This window comes from Amphiura filiformis, chromosome 2 (genome assembly GCF_039555335.1).
Source record: "Amphiura filiformis chromosome 2, Afil_fr2py, whole genome shotgun sequence".
Classification (NCBI taxonomy): domain Eukaryota; kingdom Metazoa; phylum Echinodermata; class Ophiuroidea; order Amphilepidida; family Amphiuridae; genus Amphiura; species Amphiura filiformis.
Genome location: NC_092629.1, coordinates 90,412,089 through 90,426,389, shown reverse-complemented (window position 1 = coordinate 90,426,389; position 14,301 = coordinate 90,412,089). Strand labels below are relative to the sequence as shown.

At 37.9% G+C, this 14,301-nt stretch overlaps 1 protein-coding gene across 2 annotated transcripts in view; it reads left to right on the top strand.

Moving 5' to 3' along the window:
* Window positions 1–13,665: 13,665 nt before the first annotated feature.
* LOC140146817 (protein CBFA2T1-like) overlaps window positions 13,666–14,301 on the top strand; it is a 181,687-nt gene continuing 181,051 nt past the window's right edge. Inside the window, exon 1 of one of the 2 annotated variants that reach the window (XM_072168695.1) lies at window positions 13,666–14,267. In XM_072168695.1, coding sequence (XP_072024796.1) covers window positions 13,877–14,267 — 391 coding nt within the window. In that variant the 5' untranslated portion in view covers window positions 13,666–13,876. The remainder of the gene's footprint in view (window positions 14,268–14,301) is intronic. The other variant, XM_072168696.1, reaches the window with a different exon arrangement.

The following is a 14,301-nucleotide window of genomic DNA, read 5'->3' as shown; positions in this document are numbered from 1 at the left end:
ATTTGTATTCCTCCATAGCAACTCATCTGGACCCTGTATTTTCATATACTGTAAAAGTGGAAATTTTCAGGGTACATTAATTTTCGTGCTTTTTCACGCTCAATGCTGCTATTGCGAAAATAAAAACATGCAAATATGATTCTTTTAGTGTAAGGAAACTTCAAAATTACACATTTTAAAACAAGTGAAATGGTTCAAAATCAGCAAATCATGAAAATTTATACACATGAACATAACCACTTTTATTATTTTCACGAGGGTTTTATTTTCACAAATTTCACAAGTGGATGTGCAGGCACGAAAATAACAAAATGCGAAAATACAGCTTTTATTGAAAGTCGCTTTACACTTACGTAATATATTCCACAAAATAAACAACCTGCAAAATTTACAAAAAATCCAAAAATCACGAAAAAATTATGTAGGGCTATGTAAAAATAACCGCATATAAAGTAATCGAGGCTAGGCCCAGGCCAGGTTGAAGCGGCTCTGGTCATGCCCTTTTTAGTTTAGGAGACTATACTTGAATGTGTTAAATGAGTGTTCATAATGTCTGAGCTTGTTATTGTTGATGTTCCAGGGGATTTTGCTTGCTTGTTTGTCATCTCAAAACACTTGTTTGGCAAAAATAAAAGTTGCTGAGAATGTGAGAATATTACTGGGATTGTATAATAGCATGTGTTGAAATCATTATACGATTTCATCTCAGTCACATTGTATTGAACGCAATGTGTTGTCAGCCCTTACAGTAATCATGGTAATAAGAAGCAGTACACATATGTTTTTGTTATGCTAACGAAATGAAGTAATGTTGTTTCCATGAATTTTAATTCCACATTTTTTTCTTTTCTTGTATCTTACACAAGCATGGTGAAAGTTTGGTTGAAACATTCAACATGAATGATAGATAAGATAAATAATGGAAGAGGAGACAATTAGTAATGAAAGTGGGTATTTTTTTATTCATATGCCAGACATTTGAAGAACCCAGCCTGTTGGCCACGTTCTAGTCACATGAATAAGCTGGTGATTTTTCTATTTTATCCTTCAGTACGTACACCAATTCCTACACATCTGGTTCCCGATATTAAAGGGAATGTTGTATAGTACAGATACCGAATAAAGAAAAAGATCAGATTTTCACATAGAGCAATGGACAAAGCTGTACCGGGGTTGCCAATACGAAAAAGGAAAAACGTTTTTTTAAACTTTTTTCAGTAAAACATTAAGATCAGCCTTTTTAAGGTCCATCTTTTATCCCTGCCCCGCTCCAAATAAATCCTGCTACAGTCCTGCACTTGGGCAAGAGTTTCATACAAAGGATCATGGTGAGAATTTTATAGCAAGAGGATGAAAGACTTTCCAACAAATCCCATTGTCAAAAATGTGCAAAAAAGTACAAAAAAGGCCAAAGAGGGGGGCAAGACTTTTTACAGATATAGCAGCTTCCCCATTCCCCCTAGCTACACCACTAGGAGTGGGAAAGGCATTTTTTGTCATATCCTCCCCGACACATAATAATTGTGACTGGACGCGGCGAATCGGCCGTAAAGTCGGCCCCGGTCAATTTTGTTTTACTTCGTGTTTACAAAATATATACCATAAGCTTTAAAATGGTATATCATTTGACTTCAAACAATATCCAAAAGCGGGGTTATGATTTGTTGAACTCTGTTCCTTCGACAAAATTGTATTTTTTATCGGTTCGACGTGTGTTTCTTTTTCTACATTTCTGGTAATAAATATCCAACAGTTATATTTGGCGGTCATTTCAAATCATCCCCAAGTCAACCAGCGGCGTAGCCAGCTTTCTTGGTCAGAGGGGGCAAAATAATTTTTTGGGGCACAGACGAAAAACAATTGCAGTTGCATCATACAATACATATACCGGTTTTGTTTTTAGAGAGACTGTATGTCTTCGAGCTTCCAAAAAAGGCTTTATTGGGTATGTGACGTTGTGCGTGCGTAGCGCGCAAAAAATTGTATTTTACACTATTTTCGCCCATGATCTGGATAAAAAAGGGCTTTATAGTGACAACATGCGCTCGCAGCGCGCAAAGAAATTGTATTTTACACTATTTTGGCGCATGATCGGGATGCCCTTGCCCCTTTTCTTTTCCTTTGCCCTCCAGATTTTCTTTCATTTTTTGTCGGAGGGGCACTTTTTTCTTTCATTTTTTGTCAGGGGTGGCACTCTGCCCCCCTTGCCACCCCGCTAGCTACGCTACTGAAGTCAACGAGGTTCAGAAATATCCTCTCATTGTTCATTATTGATTATACATACCTAGACAAAATACAATGCTTTGTTATCTACCACTTGAACAGGATTTAGCCAAAGCAAACAAAGACAAGAACTATTCTATAGAAATAGGTAGAAACTTATTATCCTCTTCAGCAGTAGTATTATTGATTGCTTTAACCAGCGTTTGATAAGATACTTGTCGCAACGAATTGATACACCTATGAATACGACCTTCACATACTTTTTACACTTTAACTCAGAATACAATTTGCCGAGTTTACGGCTGATTCGCCACGTCCACTCACAATTGCACAACTTCTCATACCCAGTACCTTCTATGATAAAATGGTACGTCAACGTAATACTTAATGTACACTTCAATCCACTGCCAGCACTTAGCCGTGCTCACCTGTTCGGCTGTAGAAAGCTACTCTATAGCAAACACAAGCCCCACTGTAGAAATACGAGAAAGCGACAAGAAAATGCCCCGAAATAATTAACAATTTTGATCAAAAGTTTGAGAAAGCCACCAATGAAACATAGGATTAGCGTGCACTATGAGCCAACTTGATCTCATCTCCGATTGCAAAGCTCAATGACCCCTACTACACAAGCAAAGCTTGAAACTTGTCCTCAAGTTGCGGGGATGAGTTTTTGTACCCAACACACTCAAAGGTCATTCTTTGAGTGTACAAGTATATTGGGGTTAAAGAACTGTGTACTGATGGATGAGCATGATTGGGGTGCTATTGATGTACTTTTCACCAGATTTGAGGCGAGGATGAATGGTGATGGGTGGGGATCACCTGCTGGATGATGACAATGGGTTATTCCAGTTGAAATCCTTACACCCCCATGGAAAACTTGACCTTAAGCACACACACATTGGGGAGGGGGGTAGATTTCAAAAGGGGTCACCCATTCAGGTAATCCCATTTGAAAGTATTGCCGTACTGTCTTTCATACGGGGTGTATGGATTTCATTTGGAATAGCACAAAATGTAGTGCCTTGCACTCTCTTGTTTTTGTGACTTGATCAAGCTAAATGAGGATAAGGCCACAAACAAAACCCTGTTTTACAGGCCCGACCGACCCAGATTTTGTGCTTTGGGAGCCTTTATTTACTTTTTGCTCAAATCATGTAAAATCAGCCGTTTTGGGGCCATGGGGGACAAAAAAATTTTGATTTTGACTGAAAATATTTTCAAAATATGTTTGCCAAAAGATTATACATTTTTTGGCCAAATTTTCAAGCTTTTGGTGATATTTTAGGATCATTTTAGCCTTCAGGAAAAAAAAACCAGACCGACCCTACTTGAAACAGGTTTGTTTTTTTTGTCGCCTAAATGTTGTGAAAAGAAATGTTCATATTTTCAAATGATTTTCAGTTTCCCTGCTCGTTACAATTTACATATTTTCTCGGGCTTATTTTTAATGCAGGAAAAGTGATCCTGTCCAGGAATTGAACCCTGGACCTCCTCCAGTTAACGGTCCGGTGAGATCTCTTTAGTTACAATATATATTTTAAGTGTAAGTTCTATACTGCGCCCAAAAAGTATCTGAACACTTAACACAAATGCAATATCATAAAGACACTATAAATCTAAATTGTAAAAGTAGTTGGTAGATGGAGAATTTTGTTCTGCGTACTTTGATACCTTATTCGGCACAATGCAATTTTATTCCACTACGCTATACTCATTTCAATGACAAATGATCGAGTTTCAAAAGTGACAAATTTAGATATTTCCTCCTTCAAAGCGATTTCTGCTACCTATTGTTACTGATTCAATAAAGCCTAACGGATGAAAGCTCACTCCACTGTGATCAATATATGCGTGATTCGAGGGAAAGTCAATGCAATTTTTGGCACTTTTGAAAAGTTCTCTTTTTTATTCAAATTACTTTAAGTTAGGAAAATAAAGTTGTATTGTATATATACCGATAGAGGTATCAAAATTCGCAGAACAAAATTCTATCTATTGACTACCTAATTTTGTAATTTTTTTGGATGCAGTATAGCAAACAAGATTGTTTTGAACAAATCAGGATTACTTGAGTGAGTAATTTTGTATATTATTGAAGGAATGAAACAAATGTTTTTGTTCAACCTGTTGAATGCAAAGTGATGCTTCCTTTAAATACTATTAACACTTATTACTGGATTAAAGCATCAGGAGGATATCTGCATTATGATTTGCCATTTTGACAGCTTTTGAGTGCTTGTTATGTTTTTCCTTGAATACATACTTTCAAGTCCATGCCCATAGCCAAGATTTATTGGGGGGGGGGGACTCAAAAGTTGACCTTTTGTTTTAATACAAAAACTCCTTTAAAAAAGGAATGGGGCGCCCAATGTGAGCAGGCACGTACGCAGGATTTGTTTTTGACGGGGGCTGAAATAAGGGAGGCAGTTTGTCTAATAAAATATAATAAAGAAACTGCCACGAAGCTGCCACCGCGCCGCGTCATGCTCGCGCAATGCAGGGGGCTGTCTGAGGGGGGATGTGCCCCCCTCAGAAGTGAGAATCTTTTGCAAAATGAAGACCTAATTGAAGCCATTTGGTGGACCATTTTGGCAATATTATTGATTAAAAGTTCAGCTGTTTGAAAAGGTCGAAAATTTACGAAACGACAGCCCATGAAGCCTTTCATGGATTTCACTATTATTGTAGGCTGCTAAATTTGGTTAAACTTTAAGTGCCAGGTGTTTAAAGCAGAAGCAAAAAGGGCCACTTGTTTAGACCCCTATCCACTAGACTGAGGGGGGATATTCCCCCTCAGAAGTGAGAAACTTTTGCAAAATTAAGTCCTAATTGAAGCCATATTTTGTTGGACCATTTTGGCAATATTAATGCGTCAATTTTTCTTTGAAAAACCCGAAAATTCAATTTGCAAAATTTTAAATGTGTTCCACTGGTCTACTGATATACATAGAATTGAGACTCATGATTACTAAAGCATGCATACATTGGTGACAAAATGTGATAGGCCCTGTATATCAGCGGGCGCACAGTAATTTCCATAGGCCTTTGGTTTTGAAGTTATGCATATTTATGAATATTAATGAGCTTAATTTGCATATTTCTTGTATTTGCAATCTTTTGTTATTTACAAATCTTTATTGTGGGACCACCTTTATTACAAACCGTGTAATTTTAGCTAATTGTGCTATTGTTTGTTTTTTGTCATGCCTAGAGCAATTCCCCATAGGCGGATTTTGGCACGTTATAAAATGCCGATATTATTAATACTATATCTTTAGAAATATAAATGAGGCCAGAAATCGTTCATATTTGTCTCCAGTTGCTGCGTAATCTCCCCTAATGACTTTATCCAGTAAGATGTGTTAATAGTTTTAATAGGAAATATCACTTTGCGTTAACTAGGCTACACTCTAAATTAGAAAGACTTAAAATTTAAATCTTAGTTGAGACTTGAAATTTTTTAAGTCTTTAAGATTTATTTTACGCGGGGTTTGATTTAAATTTTCTTTGGAATCGGGAAAAAGAAAATCTATTTTTAAATCTTTCGAAAGACTTAAACAGTAAACCAATCACAACGCGATGGTGCGTGCACGTGATCAAATCGAAACGTTTTTCTGGACTGCTCAGTCGCCATCTTTCTTTTGCGATTTCGTGTGGTGGCGAAAGCGAATGAATGAAGTGATATGGACGATTTGTTTTGCAGAATGGCATCCCAGATGCTGTAATTGCCAATGTCAGTGACTATAACTTCCATGAGAAAGCTTACATTGTTGTGCACGAAGAGCCAATGTGAACATTATCTTCAATCGCAGAGGTAGTAGTCTGTGCTTCTGCTGTATAAGCTTACCTATACACATAATATAATTTATAAATGGGTAAGCTTATTTCCATGAAGGATCGCACTCGGCCCCTGGAATTATCACTGGCACTGCAGACTATTGCTTGAACTTTATGGAAGAAGTAGTCCTGACTTGGTATTACTGCCGTGAATAGACGTATTGCTTTATAAGAAGTCACACAGACTTGTATTTAATATCGATATTTAAATCCCCATAAAGATTTATATTATTTTGAAATAAATCCCAGATATGCTTAAAAGTAAATCTTAAAGGACTTGAATATTAAATCCAATGGACTTGCATTTTTAAATCCTTGTGGGACTGAAATTTATAAAACTTTGTAAAGACTTATTTTAATCCTATATTGATTGGTCCCTAACTACAGTCTCTGAAAGTTTTGAAAGTAAGTCTTTTGGATTTGAATTTAAATCCCTGTAATTTAGAGTGTAGGCACGAAACAAGTTTCATTCATTCTTACATATTTAGAAAAAGTTGAAGGACTTCTCCCATTCACCTGTGTGTGGTGAATTGACTACGTAATAATCACACACTCAAGGGTATAGGGTATAGCCCCTACACCATTGTACACCCTTTCAAAAGCAGTATCTTGCTAAACAAATGTATTTAGGCCAAATTATCACAATTAATATTGATTTGTATATGTTATCTTCATATTTCATGCAAAAAACTTTAAAAAGCAACTCACATAATGTAATTTAAACCAAGCATTTTGACTGTTTTGTATAGTGAATCAAGGCCCAGGTAATGCCATAGCTACCATTCATACTATAGTTCATTCATAAAAATATCAAACTCACTTGATGGTATCGACCATAAGGTATATTCGAGCCAAATTTAGACACCATCCCGATATTTTCTCTTCATGTACCTTGCAATATTCATAAATTTTGGCTATAATGCCCATATTTGTCAAACAGACCAATGGTGCTCATTGCACAAATTTACAGCTATCTTCTCTTTAGATGTTTACTGAGGTATGTAGAGTGTGGCCTTAACACATAAAATGGGGAAGGCTGTTTAGCATAATAAAGGGTTAGTTCCTGATACACAGTGGAGCAAGGAAACTGGTTATTTGCATAATAAATATGCCTACACTATTTTAAAAATCCTTTTCTATTGCATTGTGTATAAATCATGCTGTCATGTCCAATTGTATTCTCGCTATTCGCAATAAGGGCGCCGCCAGCAGTTTGCGATGTAATCGTGATGTATCATGGGAAAAGGTCGACATCCAAGTCCGCATAATCTGAATATTACCATGCTATTACATAGGAACATGTGACAATATTTTTTAGTTTGTCAAAATAAAGGTGTTACACGCGAATCGATACTCAATAATACTTAATAATGTGATTTGAAATGTGCACAATTATTTTTTCTCTATCGATTTGCGTGTAATACCGTTATATTGACAAACTAAAAATATTGTCACGTGTTCCTATGTAATAGCATGGTAATATTCATTGACGGACTTGATGTCGACCTTTTCCCATGATACATCACGCCCATGATACATCACGCACATCGCAAATCCGCTGGCGCCACTTATTGCGAATAGTGAGAATTGGCTGTGGACAGCGAGATGTAAATTGGGGGATGATGTCACAGCTCATTAGAGTTTGTCACTCACTCTATGGTAACTCAGTGCAATGACTTATTCGTACTATTATAGCCAAGCCATAGAAACCAGGTCCAATCACCAGTTCTTCAGGGTGGTGGCAGTTGACTGGGGGATGGGTTATGAAGCCAAGTTTGCTTTTGTGTTTTTGTGCCTTGAACACCTCCCCATAGGTGGATTTGGGTACACATATAAAAAATAAAAAATGCTATGATTAATATTATTTCTAAATATAAATAAGAGGCCAGGAGTCTTTCATATTTGTCTCCAGTTGCTGCGTAATCTCCCCTAATGACTTTATCCAGTAAGATGTGTTAATAGTTTTAATAGGAAATATCACTTTGCGTTAACTAGCTAGGCACGAAACAAGTTTCTTTACTGTATTGGCAATACCAAATCATTCTAAGCCTTTAAAGGGGCATTTAGAGATCTGTCAATCCCAAACTACACTTTTCCCCACACATGTCTGGGTTTTTTGTTTGTTTTTTGCACTTTTCAGGCATCAGATTTTTCAGGTGATCAACTGAATTCAGTAATTTTGGCTGCTCAAATATACATGTTTTTATTTATTGTTAGGTCAATTTTGGGTTGTTTTTTCTAGAAAAGAGCATTTTTTTTAACCCTCTAAACAGGATTTGTGCAATTTGTTCATTCACTGAAAAGGCCCTTTTTCCACATTTTTGTCGTCATGCATAATACACTACGAAACTTGAGTGACCCCAGGAATATCATGGATATTCATTGGCGATTGACATCACCAATACAAGTCTTCTTACGAAACAGTTCCACAAATAGATTTTCTTTTATAGAGTAATATATTGCCAAGGCTAGGAATCGGAGACAGATTTAGAAAAGAGAGATCGCAACAGATGGGATTTATAACATGCAGTCACAAGATAAGTCAGCTAATCCCTATATGCATTCCTTATATTCATGCATACATTCATGTGTATTCGGCTATTCCGGTTGATATCCATACACCCCTGTATATAGAAGACATGTGTGATTTGCTCCACAGCGACTCCCTCAATTTTGGTTGAATCTCTACTTTTTGCATGATTGTAATGCCCAATGGTGTACTAAAATACCATGTGAAAGATTAAGCCTGAAGTGATTTGATTACAGTAAAATTTAAATTTTTATATTACTTTTATATCCGGTTTTATTCTGAGTTCACCACTCGAATGATAGATCAACACATTGTGTGCATGTGTATCATTGAATCAGTGATGTATAAACTGTGTGCATATCGCTATTCATCTAACGTTTTGTTTGTACATCCTAGCCACATGAAGCTCCGCCAATAATCATGACAATAATACAATCGGTGATGAGTTAATGCATGCATTATAAGCGCTGAAATGAAATAGCAATTTTTTTTTTATCTCATTTTTTTGGCTCGAAATTAAAAGAGGACAGTGTGATCAGAAGCTATCAGTGAAAACTAACATTTAAATAGGAATCTATTTTTTACGGAAATGCTTATTAATGTCTTCAATTCCATAGGGGTGTATGGATTTTAGATGGAATAATGCATTGTCAGGATTTCAACTAAACTTGAGGCCACTGCAGGCATCATTTTGTTATTTTACAAGTAATTTCAATTACAGCAAGTTTCATTTTCAGTAATTGTGTTTATATCATTGGCATGATTGGAGAATGCATTAACAAAGTACACATTCATGAAAGTACAGTCAATGTTTTTTGAAGACATGTGTTTTTTGGGGGTCTTGATTTTGGATTGGGGATGACATTATATTAGCTTTATATTCCCTGAGTACACTAATGTGGTATTTTACTCTGCACGATATACTCGTACGACTCTTCATTTTCCTATATTTTTGAACTCTTCCTAGAAAAATTAAAGTATCTTTGAGACGGACACACTTTTTATATGTCTGGGCTGTATGTTGATATCAGCTGGCAAAATGGTCCACTTGTCATGACAAATATATACTTGAAAAATTAACTGTGGCCGAGAGGCTCCGGAAGATGGGGTGGGGGCATCAATTGAAATGCATACATTTTTACATGAATTGTACCTTACATTATGAATTATAATACCCTAAAATCATTAATTTTGCCCTAAAATTATGAATTTTACCTTAAAATTATGAATTTTACCTAAAATGATGAATTTTACCCTAAAATTATAATTTTGCCTTAAAATTATGAATTTTACCCTAAAATATTGAATTTTACCTTCAATTATGGGGGGCTAAGGTACAGTTGCACCCCCTCACCAAAATACCTGTTAGTGTGGGGGTCTCAACTTTGGTTTTGGTGGGAATGTGCTGTGAGACTCCAAAAATTACCCAACTTTAAAACTAAATTTGACTGAAAAAGAGACTCAACAGTATACCAACTTTGATTAATTTTGTGTTGAATTCTGCACAATATTTGCAAATTTGGCTAAAACTGCTAATGAAATTGAGGGCAATCAATAAACCAAAAATGAGGCCATCAATAAACCAAAAATGTAGGCATGCAGCATTACAATATTACACTAGTGGCAAATGGTGGTCATAGACCACAAACATAGCTGGGGCATGTTGGTGTTGTGGAGGTAGGCCTATCTGACCCCTGCAAAATGTTCCAAAAATGTTCCCCTGGTCATGAGGGTTGTTGTCACCGAGTTTGAGTCCTGTATTCCTTACAGAAGTCCAGAAAATGCAATTTTGAGATTTGACCCCAGATGACCTTTGACCTGACCCCTGCAAAATGTTCCCGTGATCATGAGATTTGTTGTCACAGAGTTTGGGCCCCATACCCCTTACAGATATCCAGAAAATGAAATTATAAGATTTGACCCCAGATAACCTTTTACCTGACCCCTGCAAAGTGTTCCAAAATGTCCCCCTGATCATTAAGTTTGTTGTTACCAAGTCTGAGCCCCGTACCCCTTACAGATGTCCAGGAAATTCATTTCTAAAATTTGACCTCTGCATGACCTTTGACCTGACTCGTGCAAATTGTTCCCCTGGTCATGAGATTTGTTGTCACCGAGTTTGAGCCCCATACCCCTTACAGATGTTCAGATAATGCAATTGTAAGATTTTTCCCCTTTAATGACCTTTGACCCCAATTCTGTATGCAAGTTCTAGGCGTGGGGTATAGCCGATGCATATATGCAAATGACATCATTGTACTATATAATATGTGGCAGAAGAAGCAGTTTGAAGGTATTTGGTTAAATACAGGAAATGCCCCTTAATGACCATTTACCCCAATTCTGTTTAGACCCTATGGGCACTGGATATAGCCGATACATATGTGCAAGTTACGTAATTGTAGGGTGTAACATGTAGGAGGAGAAGCATTTTGAAATTTATTGCCAGAAAGAAGAAGAAGCAGGAAAGAAGAACTAGTGGCAAATGGTGGTCATAGACCACAAACCTAGCTGGGGCATGTTGGTGTTGTGGAGGCATCTGACCCCTGCAAAATGTTCCAAAAATGTTCCCCTGGTCATGAGGGTTGTTGTCACCGAGTTTGAGTCCCGTATTCCTTACAGATGTCCAGAAAATGCAATTTTGAGATTTGACCCCAGATGACCTTTGACCTGACCCCTGCAAAATGTTCCCCTGATCATGAGATTTGTTGTCACCGAGTTTGAGCCCCATACTACTTACAGATGGCCAGTTAATGCAATTGTCAGATATTACCCCTTTAATGACCTTTGACCCCAATTTTGTATGCAAGTTATAGGCGTGTGGTATAGCCGATGCATATATGCAAATGACGTCATTGCACTATATAATATGTGGCAAAAGAAACATTTTAAAGGTATTTGGTTATATACCGGAAATGCCCCCTTAATGACCTTTTACCCCCATTCATAGCACTGGATATAGCCGATACATATGTGCAAGTTACGTAACTGTAGGGTGTAACATGTAGGAGGAGAGGCATTTTGACATTTATTGCCAGAAAGAAGAAAGAAAGAAAGAAAGAAAGAAAGAAAGAACTAGTGGCAAATGGTGGTCATAGACCACAAACCTAGCTGGGGCATGTTGGTGTTGTGGAGGCATCTGACCCCTGCAAAATGTTCCAAAAATGTTCCCCTGGTCATGAGGGTTGTTGTCACCGAGTTTGAGTCCCGTATTCCTTACAGATGTCCAGAAAATGCAATTTTGAGATTTGACCCCAGATGACCTTTGACCTGACCCCTGCAAAATGTTCCCCTGATCATGAGATTTGTTGTCACAGAGTTTGGGCCCAATACCCCTTACAGATATCCAGAAAATGAAATTATAAGATTTGACCCCAGATAACCTTTGACCTGACCCCTGCAAAGTGTTCCAAAATGTCCCCCTGATCATTAAGTTTGTTGTCACCAAGTCTGAGCCCTGTACCCCTTACAGATGTCCAGGAAATTCATTTCTAAAGTTTGACCTCTGCTTGACCTTTGACCTGACTCGTGCAAATTGTTCCCCTGGTCATGAGATTTGTTGTCACTGCGTTTGAGCCCCATACCCCTTACAGATGTCCAGATAATGCAATTGTAAGATTTTGCCCTTTAATGACCTTTGACCCCAATTCTGTATGCAAGTTCTAGGCGTGGGGTATAGCCGATGCATATATGCAAATGACATCATTGTACTATATAATATGTGGCAGAAGAAACATTTTGAAGGTATTTGGTTAAATACAGGAAATGCCCCCTTAATGACCATTTACCCCAATTCTGTTTAGACCTTATGGGCACTGGATATATCCGATACATATGTGCAAGTTACGTAATTGTAGGGTGTAACATGTAGGAGGAGAATCATTTTGAAATTTATTGCCAGAAAGAAGAAAGTTTGACCTCTGCATGACCTTTGACCTGACCCCATAAAATGTTCCCCTGGTCATGAGATTTATTGTAACCGAGTTTGAGCCCCATACCCTTACAGATGTCCAGATAATGCAATTGTAAGATTTTACCCCTTAATGACCTTTGACCCCAATTCTGTGTACAAGTTATAGGCGTGTGGTATAGCCGATGCATATATGCAAATTACGTCATTGTGCTATTTAATATGTGGCAGAAGAAGCATTTTGAGTTAAATATTTGGTTAAATACCAGAAATGTCCCTTTAATGATCTTTGACCCCAATTCTGTTTAGACCCAATGGGCACTGGACATAGTCGATACATATGTGCAAGTTACGTAATTGTAGGGTGTAACATGTAGGAGGAGAAGCATTTTGAAATTTATTGCCAGAAAGAAGAAGAAGAAAGATCGGATAGCAAAACAGTACCTAGCTCGGGGGGTTGAAAACCCCCCCAGCTAGGTAAAGATCGGATAGCAAAACAGTACCTAGCTCGGGGGGTTTGAAAACCCCCCAGCTAGGTAAATATTTATAGAATGTCAACCAAATAGTAAACCATCATGTTTTTAAAAACACACCATATCCTACAAGGCTGACATTCACACTGCCATGTATGCATTACAGGCAACCAGGTTGAACCAATCAGAGAGTGATGCCCCACACGGCGGATATAGATTTATCACTTTAGATTAGCAGCCCTGAAAAACAGCTGTGGCTCTTTACTCTTTTATACAGGCCAAGTTACTATTGCCAGGCATGGCACAGTTATTAGCACTACACACGCCATGGTATGCTGCTAGCCCTGGCATCCACACACAGACAGACTGATAACAGACTGTTGGCTAGCTATGGGAGCTAGGTGACTGAACACATGTGGTACCGGCTGTTAGACATTTATTACTACCCAACATGCACCAGTGACACACCGTGTGTGTACTCTTCCTTGAGTTCAGTCACTCCGTATCTAAGACATGCTTGTGCGTGTGTAAGCACTCAGTGAAGGAGATAGATAGCTCAGTGTGTTGTTGTGTTGCTATATAATGCGTTATATTGGATCATTATAAGTGACAGTGCATTGCAATTAGTTTTCTACGTCTTGTTCGCTAATTGGACTGGATGTTTATATGTATGTATAATTATAATTGGCTGTTGTGTTTTTCTGCTGTGTCATAATCAGTACGTAGTAGATCATCTTCAAACTCGTCTTGATACATGTATATATTGGAAGTATTGCTATAGACTTGACCTTGTTACAACTTGACATTATCAACTATCACTTCTTCATTTGATGGAAGCTTTATAACTCGTAATCATATTCTCTGGATCTTATAATCTGTACAGTGAAATAACTAATCATGGGGAAATCAGAAATCTTACGGAAGAGCACCAGTCCGCTGAGCAGCCCGACACCGATAAAGATAAAGGTCGAGAGAGAACCGACTCCAACAACATCATCATCTCTCACAGCAGCAGCACCTATTGGAAATATTTCCGCAGGACCTGGAGGTACCACTAGCAGTAGTCATCATCATGGTGCAGAAGTCCCACCTCTGCCACCACCAGCGGGTAACACCTGCAGCAAAGCAGGTCGTAGCGGATCACCGCCTGAGATGCAGGCTCTGCAGCAGACTACACCAGCGGATTCTAAACCGATCACGTTGTCGAAGCTGATGCATGCTAGAGCTCAGAGGAGTGAGTATTACCAGGGCACTGGGGTGTTCAGTTTTGAGCTGCATAGACAATCAAGTAAGTACTATGGACCACAATGACCTCATCCCAA